This window comes from Mesocricetus auratus, unplaced genomic scaffold (genome assembly GCF_017639785.1).
Source record: "Mesocricetus auratus isolate SY011 unplaced genomic scaffold, BCM_Maur_2.0 Super-Scaffold_100018, whole genome shotgun sequence".
Taxonomy (NCBI): Eukaryota; Metazoa; Chordata; class Mammalia; order Rodentia; family Cricetidae; genus Mesocricetus; species Mesocricetus auratus.
Genome location: NW_024429199.1, coordinates 49,093,954 through 49,105,053, shown reverse-complemented (window position 1 = coordinate 49,105,053; position 11,100 = coordinate 49,093,954). Strand labels below are relative to the sequence as shown.

At 54.7% G+C, this 11,100-nt stretch overlaps 1 protein-coding gene across 2 annotated transcripts; it reads left to right on the top strand.

Annotated features, from left to right (window-relative positions):
• Window positions 1–1,061: 1,061 nt before the first annotated feature.
• Window positions 1,062–10,801, top strand: Dact2 (dishevelled binding antagonist of beta catenin 2). Of its 2 annotated transcripts, none has more exons than XM_013122763.3 (4): window positions 1,062–1,178; window positions 6,753–6,885; window positions 7,896–8,174; window positions 8,745–10,801. In XM_013122763.3, the coding sequence occupies exons 1-4, from the start codon at window positions 1,131–1,133 to the stop codon at window positions 10,421–10,423; spliced, it is 2,139 nt and encodes a 712-aa protein (XP_012978217.1). In that variant the 5' UTR covers window positions 1,062–1,130; the 3' UTR covers window positions 10,424–10,801. The 2 variants fall into 2 exon arrangements, with proteins under 2 accessions (XP_012978217.1, XP_005083072.1); XM_005083015.4 differs by lacking the exon at window positions 1,062–1,178 and adding an exon at window positions 1,613–1,843.
• Window positions 10,802–11,100: the final 299 nt, after the last annotated feature.

The following is an 11,100-nucleotide window of genomic DNA, read 5'->3' as shown; positions in this document are numbered from 1 at the left end:
GGACAGGGGGTGGGGGTGGGGGTGGGGGGGATACACGTCTGCAGAAGAATAAAAGGGACCCAGGCGGATCAAGGTCAGAGCCCAGCCAGAGTGACTGAAGAACTCCAGGGTGTGAGTTAAAACTACAAACGCTCGTTAAGTCTGTGGTACAATCAGGCATCAATTTTTCGGTTATAACACCCCCCCAAAAAAGCACAGTGACCAGAGGAAAAAAATAGATGTAGTGAAACAAAAAAATAGTAAAAGGTGTAGCTGAGCCTAGCCTTATGGGCCTATGATCCAGGTAACACAATGGAGGCTAGCCTGGCCTACATAGTAAGTTAGAAAGGGCTGCGTAGTGAGACCCTGTCTCAGAGCTGAACAAAACAAGCAAAAACAGGTAAGTAAAAACAGAAACCTACAGACTGGATGGGGAATAAAATCTGGGAATCCTGCGTCTAAGGATTTTACAGATGGTGTCTGGTAAGGAAGTCCCTGGTCTTGGTTACTAACGAGGTCACTAATTCAGAGAAGGCAGAGTGCCTGGGTGACCCTTTCTGCAGGAAAAAGATGCCTAGCCGCCTCTTGCCTCAGAAACGCTGCTAGCTGGGCACACCTTCAAGCAGCGGGTGCGGCTGGCACCTTCCCACCCCTGCTTCTAGGAGGCAAAGGTGAGCCTTGGGGAAAACAGCCTGGCGTGCCTTCAAAACCTTAAGCACAGTAGCCACCTGTGTGTGATTCACCGATTCCTGCCTTCAGTGGACACTCAAAAGTGAGAGGAAACTGTTCCCACCCAACCTGTATTCAGAAATGAGGTGCCAACCTGTATGCAGAAATGAGGCGCGATTTTCTTCCTAACCAACACTGGAGAAACACGGGGGCTACAGCCACATGATAACGTACGATTCGGACAGAAATTAAAAAAGGAGGCTCCGGTGGTGCTAAATGAGCACATCCGGAAGTCTATGAACAGTAAAAGACCCGGATAGCAAGATTCCACTGAAAACAGTGTCCACTGGAGGACGGGGGGTGTGGAGGTGGCGCTGGGGGGGGGAAGGTCTGAGCATGTGTGAGAAGGAGGTGGGGGCGACTGATCATGTGTGCGTGCCGCTTCTTTCTGGAATCCAGACGGTGTTCCTGACGTGACCACCATGGTGAGAGCTGCACAACTCAGGAACTTACTAGAAGCTTCCTTGAAGGTGCGTGGCATGTGCGTGAAGTAGGCAAGCAGGGGTTTCCTGGTAGGGGTGTACTCTGGGAAACCTGGTAGTGGGTCTCCCATACTAATGAGCTTGCAAACAGAAATGTGGTTTTTGCAATGTGATTTGCTTTTGTTTTTGTTTTTTACTTAAAAACCCTAACAAAATCCTTCTCTTGCCATGCCCAAGCTCTCCTCTGGCCCTTTGAGGAGGGCTCTGACCTTCCGTGAGGAGCAAACACAGGTCCCAGGGGCGCAGGGGTTGGGCTGGGCTAGGGCGCGGCGGGCCGACGGGGCGGGCAGGGGGCGGCCGCTGTGACCTCGGGCGTCGCAAACGCCGCCCTCGGCGGCCAGCGATAGGTCCCACCCCACCTAAGCGACCTGCGGCCGGGGGCGGGGAGACGCGGCGGGGACGCGCAGCGCGGTGGTTGAGCGGCCGGCGGCGGAGAGATGTGGGCGCCGAGCGGCCCGGGGCCCTCGGGCTGGGACCGCCGCAGGGTGGGCGCGCGGCTGCGGGCGGCACTGGCTGGGCTGCAGGAGCTTCAGGGGCTGCGCGCCACGCAGCAGGCGCGCGTGCGGGGAGCCCTAGGCCTGCACCCCGAGCCCGGGCCCCGCGGCCAGGAGCTGAGGCTGGAGGCGGCGCTGGCCGCGCTGCGGGAGCAGCTGGTAAGGAGCAAGAGGGACCCGAGGGGACGTTCTGGGGAGCGACCCGGGCGCAGCTGCGTGGAGTGAGCAAGTGGAGAGGCCCGATGCGCGGTTGCGTGGGGAGCTCGCAGAGGGGTGCGTGCTGGGAGGCCGCGCGCGGAATCTGATGTTGAATGCGCATCGCCTCTGCGGCTGGCACAGCCATGGTGCGGAGGCGCGCAAATCGGGCTAGGCGCAGTGTTGTGGTGGGGATGCGTGGACCCTGGCCTCGCCCCTGGAGCACAGAGTGACCGTGTACAGCAGGGCACTCTACTGGGTTCGCTTGCATCACGGGGGAGTCTTGCAGGCTGAGGACGTCTCCAAGATTGCGTACCATCTCATCCGTTTAAAAACAAAAACAAAACGAGTGTCCTTCAGTCCGAGGAACGTGGAGAGAGGATCGGAGGTGTTTTCTCGGCTACCCTCACCTATTGAGTTCTTCTCTGTAGACCACAGGGGGCCTCCCAGGAGTAGAATTACAATCGGCTTCTAGAAACAGCTCAAGATGTTTTGTAGTACTGCAGTGTTGTGTTTTCGTTATTGGGTTTTGCTGTTGTTGTTATTGTTTGTTTGTGGAGACAGGACTTATCTGTCCTGGAGCTTGCTTTGTAGACCAGGCTGATCTCGAACTCAGAGAGACTCCTGCCTCTGCCTCCCAAATGCTGGGATTAAAGGCCTGCGCCACCATCACCCAAGGCTGCAGTGTTTTTAAAAGAACAAAAATATTGCTCTCGGGTGATGGAGTCGCATCCGTAGCTCTTAAGTGGGACTTTTTTTTTTCACAGTGAAATTTGGGTCTGCCCTGTTGAGAGGTTGCCTCTTCTTAAAAGTCCAAGAGATGGAACTGTTGTGATCCAATCAGTTTTAGCTCAGAAGTGTGTTTGTTGGGCTTGTGATTAAGGAATCAGGAAGTCCAGCATCTGAGTCACTCCCCAGGACACCTGGAAACCTCCCTGGGTATCAGAGAGAGCTGGAGAGCTGGCCTAGGGTGGAACCCAGCTGGCAGCCTCCTCCAGTCTGTGAGACGCTCAGCTGCCCAGAGAGGGACATGGCTGGTGTGGGCTGGACTCTGCAAGGACCAAGGCACTGCAACAGGTGCCTGTCGTCTGAAGAGGCTACGCACTCCGCTTTACGTGACCCCAACCAGGCAGGCTCACTGACGGTTTACACGCATGACCCGTTCCCTCAAGGTTGATGATTAACTCCACTAAAGCAATACACAGACCCAATCCGTGAGCCCTCACGCGGCAGTCACCAGCAGCCTTTGGAGACATCAAACGAGCTTTTTTTTTTTTGGTCGCCACCCCTCAGCCCCCACCCCAAGACTGGAAGGAGCATGCGGGCTTTGTCATGAAACTTGGTTGGGCGGGGGGGGGGATAGTTGCATTTATGTGGCTTTCTCTAATCAGCACTTAGCACTTCAGCATTTTTTTCTTATGGGCTGGGGGGAGGGGGTTAGGAGCAATGGTACTTGTTAGATAAGGAAAAATAATGGAAGGGCTGCAGTTCAGTCCAGATAAACCCTGCGGGGACCAGATAGAGCTCACAGCCCTCCCGCTGTGTCACCTGGCCCCGGTCAGCACTCAGGTGTGAAGCTGGAGTCCTCTCTTCAGTTGTCCTGAGGGGATTCTCCAGTAAAGGTAGGTTTAGCATTTCTAGGGATTTAGTGCGCTCATCAGATGGGCTACACACCCTGCTAATTGCTGTGTCAAAACTCACAAAGGGAACTCAGCAGTAGCTGCTTAGGGGAGTTTTGTTCTTGAGATAAATCAGTGACTCTTAATGGCTAAAAGTGGCTTCGGTTCTTATTCCAGACTTCTTTGCTGATGAGATCACAAGCCCTCTGACCCTTGACCCCACAGTCTGCCTCAGGTGGCCCTTTAGGCTGCCCCCATTGTGTGCTTTCACGGGGTCTAGTCTCCGGAAGCCGCTGCTAGCATTTCGACACTCCCACTGAAGTGAGCCTCAGTAGGATAGCACCCAGTGGGCTGGCTGGCACCATGCCAAGAAGCTGTAACATTGTCTCTTGCTTCAACTTCATCAAGAGGAGGTGTCCCTGGGACGGGAGATGACACAGACCCATATGAGGATCACCCTGCAGGGACTGACGGGTCATGACTTGTCCTAAAAATGACAACATACAGCCATCCCTCTCCCTGGCTGGCTCAGGCGGTGATGCCCCAAGGGAAGCCACACGGATTCCGTAACCGACAATGGTGTTTTCTTTGGCCCCATCAGCTTGCTTTATGAACACACAGGGGGCAGATGGAGGTCAGATGAGAGACAGACAGAGGTCAGGCAGGAGTAAGGCCCTGACCCTGGCAGGACTTCTCCAGGGTCACTGCCAAATCTCATGCATGAGCCAATGCCCAGCTCCCCTCCCTCACTGAGTGAAGTCTACAGAAGGCCATCAAGGGGGTAATTCATGCATAAAGCATTTCCTTTGCTCACTGTTGGCATCCAAGGAGAGGAAGGAAGTGTCTTAGATATCATCTCTACATCTTGAACTTTTTAATCCCTCAAATATACCACCGAGATTTTTTTTAATGCTGGGTGGGGTTGCAGACTGAAAGTGTCCATGGAGGAAGGTACAACAAATTCAGATCAAGTTCTGTGCAACGGTGAGACCCTTTAAAGGAGCCACCCAGCTACGTTTTAGTGGCGCCATGGAATGGCAGGTCTCGGACGTTTGGTGGCAGGTTACCAGACGTAGCTGGTGAAGGTACAAAGTCCTATACCTACACCTATCTCAGAGCATTACATAGCGAGAGCCCAGGATCTGCAGGTGTGCTGGGTGACTACATCATCGGGACTGTGGTTAGTTCTCCCTTGCACCAGACGTCTGACCCCTGACCCAAGCACCCTGGAACATCTCGAAATCATCATGGGGCTTGCACACCACAGACGGGCTTGGTTCTGGGAAGGGTTCCACAGTCTGACTTTGTAGCCAGCTGTGCTCTGTGTTGGTCATGGTGGATACAAAGTCAACGTGTTGGTCACGGTGGATACTGGATACAAAGTCAGCGATGAAAACTTGAACTAAGGGTAGAGGGAATGCTAATTAGGGTGGTATCAGTCCTGATGGTGAACTCACAGCAGAACCCCGAGCCCCCCCTAAGAACCCTGGGGTCTTGAGACCTCAGCCATTGACTAGAGACTAGCGGCTGAGGCTAGCTAGCTAGGCAGGTACTATCTGCAGAGCAGCTGGTCCCAATGTGCCCATAGGGACCAACCTTTGGAAGAGGACAACCAGCCAGGGCTCTGAAGAAGGGAAGTGGGTTAGATAGATGCTATTGCTCACTAGACTGGCCCTGGCAGAGGGACCTGGTATCTGTGGGCCCCGTGGCTTTAAGGTAGGGCAAAGGAAAAAAGCATCTTTTACAGGGAAAATCCCTGCCAGCCCTTTGAGTCTAGGGTCCGTTTCTGAGTTTGTAGAAAGGGCATGACCACAGTCTCTACCCCGATCGTCTCTGGGAAGGAGTTTGTGATGGAAGCGGGTCCTGGGAAATTTTGTTCAGCTGTGACAAGGGTGGTGATAGGAGATACTGTTGCTCTCGGATACTCTTGACCCTTCAGACCCCATGTTAGTAGAATTAGGATCAGAGTATAGGATGTAGCAGTCCTAAAAAAAAACAAAAACAAAAACAAAACAGCTGGGCCACCCACCCATCCTCAAACAGGCGAGTCCAAATGAAAAGGTGAAAAAGGACTTTATTCAGTGGGTCCACGTTGAGAAGAGGGACCAAAAAAAAATAAGGTTCAGTGACCACCCCACCCCACCTCGTTCATCTTTAGGGTATTGACCTGAGCCCCCTTTTAGATTTGAAAAGAAGAAAGAGGCGGGCAATCCTGGCCAGGTTGTATGTGATTCTGCCTTTCCTTGTCTCGGGTGCCTGGAAGGGGCTGGGGGAATTTCTTCTCGGGAGACAAGCTTTGGCTCCAGCTGGGTCCTGGCTCCAGTGCTGTCTTTCTCCTGGGATGAGATTCTAGGGGAAGTTCCAATGTCATGGTGCCCATTGTCTCTTCAGAATGTCTTCTTTCCTGTGGGGGCAAGTGCACCCCGAGGTGGCTCTCACCCCCAGTCAGCTCCTGGTGGGGAAGAGCTGAGCCGGCTGAGATTGGCGGGTCAGCATCCCACTCAGCACACCCTCGCCCTTTGGGAAAGTCCTCGCTCTGATGAACAGGAAGTCATTACTGCCGGCATCTTGCTGCTGGTGATTTCTGAGGTAGTTCCTGCGCTAGAAAAGTAACGGTCGCGTTCTGCCACCTATGAGCCTTGCCCCTGGGTTTTACTTATTAATTAAATAAAAAATAATAATGTATGCAGCCAACCTGGAAATCAGGAAATGCACGGCTGAAAGAAAGAAGTTTTTACCAAACACTCAGTACTGATTAGTTTGTGCGTGTGTACACAGAACTGTGCACGTGTGCATGCGAGTGTGTGTGGAGTGTGTGTGTGTGTGTGTGGCTATACACCTGGGAACTAAGGCATGAAGACCCAGAGCTTGCACATAAGGTTCTCCAGGGCAGACTTTATCCAAGTGAAGCTGGGGTTTCCTGTCAAACTGCACACGCCCAGGTACCATAGGCCATAGAGATGCTGTGTGAAGGACTATCTGCTAGACTTTGTGTGTGTGTGTGTGTGTGTGTGTGTGTGTGTGTGTGTGTGTGCGTGCGCGCGCACCCGCTCATGTTTACACGAGTGCGCCAAAGGATGACAAATTCTTTCTGTCCATTCCAGCAGACCCAGGGAGTTGCTTCCCGTGAGTTCACATGAGTTGGAAGTTTGGGGTATTCCTGGTGTCCACATGGCCCTGTTTCAACCTTGGACCTTGGTTTAGATCTCTGTATCCACATCAGGTTTTATCCTTTCTCCTTCCCTCCCTCCCAGTCACGGTTAAGGCGGCAGGATGCTGGCTTGAAGACTCACCTGGACCAGCTGGACCAGCAGATAAGCGAACTTCAGCTGGATGTAAGCAGGTCATCCTGCGAGGCCCTGGACAGTGACAGCAGGCCCAGCTCAGGTATGGCTGATAGTGACTGGACACTGGAGAGCCAGGCTGCCTGGACCTCACCCTCCAGGAAAAGTGCAGCCTTCACTGTCACCCTTCACAGACGCTATCTGACTTAGATCTGACACTTGGGAGGATCCTTGAGCAGCCTGGCAAGTGTATGTGACTAGAGACATGAAGCTTTAACTAAACATTCTGAGAGAAGAAATACACATATAGTAAATATATAAAGTTTACATATAGTACAGCTTACATGCATGTAAACTACCAGTTTGTGTATTAAATTAAACACTCAGGGAGCTCCCAGTTTTACTGGATGGTCATGGACCTTGCGAGTGACTGTTTTATAGGCCACCTACATCGTTTACATCCATATAGCTTGCCAGCCAGTCACACAAGGATGCCCCTCCCTTCCCGTGCTCCATCCCCGAGTTCACAGAGTTCATTGTTGGAAGCCTGCTGGCTTGTGTGGCTATGGTCGTCACTTTTGCTTCCTCGACGTTCTCCAGGTGACACTTGGGAACAGGGACCCCTGTGCCTGGGCCACAGTGGTTACAAGGTATCTGTGACAGCGAACCTGGGGTGTTTGGAGTCCTCTTGCAGTCCAGCCCTGGATGTGCTAGGCTGCGGACTGAGGACTCCCAAGAAGGGAATGCCCCCATGCAGTTGCATGTTGAAGAAAGGGGTTGCCTGAAGCAAAGAAAGGTCTCCTTCTGAGTATAGCTAGAGGGTTCAGGTAAGGTAGGGCCTGTTGTTCCCGTAGCCACTCACAAGATCACCAGCAAGAATCTGGAACATTCTTCTCGTGGGCCTGTCCCCACAGGCATAGTTATCAGCCTCACACCTCTCCCTATGCCAGTAAAAGCAAGAAAAAAAAAAAAAAGGGACCTGCCGGGCCTGGTGGCGCAAGCCTCCAAAACAATACAGAGAAACCCTGTCTCGTAAAACCAAAAAAAAAAAAAAAAGCTAGCGCCCACCGACCAGCGGTGCACTGACTGCTGTGTCTGCTCTGCTCTGACCAGGCTTCTACGAGCTGAGCGATGCCGGTTCCTGCTCCCTGTCTACCTCGTGTGCGTCTGTCTGTAGCGACCGCCTCTCCCCCTCACTGGGCAGCTGGCTGCCTGTGTTCCAGCACTCTAAGTCCAGGTCGGGCATAGGGGACTGGCGACCCCGCTCTGCTGATGAGACCACTGTCCCTGCGTGGAGCTCACAGCCCAGCAGAGAAGATAGCAGGCTCCTGCATGGTGCAGAAGACACAGGACTGCCAAGGGGCGTGTTCCGGCCCAGACCGGTGTCCACGGGTAAGTGAGGGAGGCAGGAGAGGGCGAGACCACTGTCATTTGGGTGAGAGGGACAGCAGACGATAGAGCCTGGGCCCACTGGGGAAGAGGCTGATCCCTCACATGGAACGTGTGTGTGTGTGTGTGTGTGTGTTTCTTGCTTTAAATGGACACCAAGAAAGCATTCCAATCATTTGATGTGCCACATTTAAAGTGAGAATCAAGGCACAAACACCCTTCATGCTTTCCGGAGAGAAAAAGATGCCACTAGGGATTTACCCCCCCACACCTGGACTCTGTGCCAGTCTTGGTCTCTCTGAGGTGGGGGGTCCCCAGTTTCACTCTCTGGGTTGTGAAACTGCAGCAGTACCTACTGTGACTGTCCCATGTGTGGCTGTAGACATTTTTTCTTCCCAGAGAGCCTCCAAGCCGTGGTTAAGTGGGGGCACCAAGATGACAGACACCTCCTGCTCGCTCTCCCTGAAGAGCAGGGACCGGTACCCCCCAAGAGTGGAGCCTCCACGAGCACCTGTGGGGACAGGGACTTGACATCTGTGTTGACGCGCTTTTTTTCCATGGTCTCATTCCCAGGCGATCTTGAGAGAGTCCTCCCAGATGACCTGGGGCTGCAGAGAGCTGGTACTAATGCTGCATCCTCATCCCTCCTCTGCCAGGGGATAGAGGTCTCCGCCCACGCACTGGACCCCAAGTACCAGCGTGATCTGGTGGCCAGGGGTGGCCAGGAGGTGTACCCATATCCCAGCCCCCTACATGCAGTGGCCCTGCAGAGCCCCCTCTTTGCCCTGCCTAAGGAGGCCACGCACCTTGACACCTATCCACCGCCCCCCCAGGAGCCTTCTTTGGTCCCCGTGGATCAGAACAAGACTCAGACTGGGCCGATCCGTGAGCTGGGCTCGGCCGAAGCCTACATCCACCGGCTCTTGCGTCTGCGGGGCCAAGAACCCCCTCTGAGAGATGTGTTGCAGGAGCAGGGGAGTGACACGGCCCCTTTTCCGCGGAAGCCCTGTGGCCAGAGCTCAGACAGTGGAGGCCAGCGCGAGAAGCTGGGCTGTGGGATGGACAGGGGAAGAATGAAACCCAGTAGGGACGCCGCCAAGGACAGCCTCAAGCCACAGGGTCCCGTGTCCCTTGTGGATACCGAGCCCCTCAGCAGCCCCCTAGAGGAGGAAACCACACCTTGGAGTCCCTGTGTCAGTGGAAATAGTACCGTAGGTTCCTCTCTCTGCTCCCAGGCCCAGCGGCCCCACAATGACTATGACCAAAGACAAGTCCTGTCACCAACCAGGGTGCTGGGCCCTGAGAGCCCCCCTCTGGCCCCAGGACCCTTTGCTTACCCTTCCTGCACCACTGGTGAAACCTCCCCAATGAGGCTGTCCACGGGCTCTCCTCCCCAAAGCAAAGCCATGAAGCTCAGAGGAAGACTCAGCGACAAAGTGCCAAGGCTGGGGAAGCAGCTTCCACCACAGGCCGAGAGGCAGCGGGGCATCCATGCTGAGGTGCCTCCAGAGTGGGACCCCTCATCCAGGCCCCAGCGGGGAGGACTCGGCAGGGGGCCCGCACTGGCCAGAGAGCCTTCTGGACGCTCTTGCTCTGAGTCTACCCTCTACCCTGTGCCCTTCTTCGTCCCCCTACCGGTGGCCCCGCAGGAAGGTTACCCAGCATCCCAAGCTGTGTTCCCCATGGAGGCATCCGCCCTCGCCTCAGCAGCCAGGAGGAAGCAGCGCAGGTGGCAGTCTACTATGGAGATCTCGGCCAAAGCCCGCCTGGTCGGCCTTCCTGGGCCCAGCCTAGGGCTCCCTAGGTCCCCGGCGGGGAGAGCCTGTGGTCCCCCGGCCCAGAGCAGGCCCGCGCTTGCCCGTCAGGACGCCTGTTCGAGGAGTGAGTCAGAACCCTCGGAGCACTCGGCTGAGTGCGCCTCCCTATTTCACTCCACCATTGCCGAAACGAGCGAGGACGAGGAGGCCAGTGACCACACTGCTAACCGCTTCGGGGACGAGTCCAGTAGCAACGATTCAGAAGGCTGTGTCCAGAATGGCCGCGGCGGCCCGGGAAGAAGAGGTGCAGAGGCTGGGCAGGGGGAGCGGGCTTGGCCTCGGGTGCCCCTCCAGCAGTCTCCACGGGCCCCAGGAAGCACCAGGCCATCCCTGCCCCCTGTGCCCAAACTGTGCCGCATCAAGGCCTCCAAGGCCCTGAAGAAGAAGATCCGCAGGTTCCAGCCAGCAGCCCTGAAGGTCATGACCTTGGTGTAAATGCCAGTGTTTCAGGACCAGCCTAGGAACCCCAGAAAGTGCAAGACCCTTCCATAACCCGTGACGAGCGAGCAGACTGAGGGGCGGGTGCCGCATGGTTGGCTTGCTTAGGTTTCTCACTCACCCTCCCCGTGGTTGTGAGCCCAGTCATCTTCATCGCATGATCCCTGTTGTCCGCTTTGTTCTCCTTCATGCTCTGGCTGGTGTGTGGGGCGAGGCCTCCAGTAAGGCGTTCCTTCCCAGAGTCGTCTGAGATGCGTCCCACCCTGTTGGGGAAACCAGATTGGAATTCAGCTCCCTATTACACTCATATGAATAAACACACGCACGATGCTGGTATAGTACCAAATAAAAGAACATCATTTCCTTTCTCCTGCAGCCACTGTCCTGTCGTCTGTCTGTCTGTCTGTCTGTCTTCCTAACGTGGGTTGCCTGCTGGCCTGAGGGGGGAATGGCATTCTAGGAGTAAAGCTCAAACTCTGGACTCAGCACAGGTGAATTGAGTAGGAAACTTTTTTTTTTTTTTGGAAGAAGGAGTTTTTCACATTTCCTTGTCTTTTGTTAAGAAAGGCTCTGTCTGCTTTTCAAGGATAAGAATGATGGGTGTTTAGCTCAGCTGTTGTTGCGTGCTCAGCCTTCTTCTGGATCCATCACACGTTGCCCAAGAGGGGACAAGG

What these genes read in the sequence shown, in the direction of transcription:
- Dact2 (XM_005083015.4), top strand. Translation starts at nt 1,628, where the DNA reads ATGTGGGCGCCGAGCGGCCCGGGGCCCTCGGGCTGGGACCGCCGCAGG. An exon ending in CCGCGCTGCGGGAGCAGCTG is followed by an intron (nt 1,844 to 6,752) that starts GTAAGGAGCAAG and finishes CCTCCCTCCCAG; the next exon opens with TCACGGTTAAGGCGGCAGGA. An exon ending in GCCCAGACCGGTGTCCACGG is followed by an intron (nt 8,175 to 8,744) that starts GTAAGTGAGGGA and finishes TCTCATTCCCAG; the next exon opens with GCGATCTTGAGAGAGTCCTC.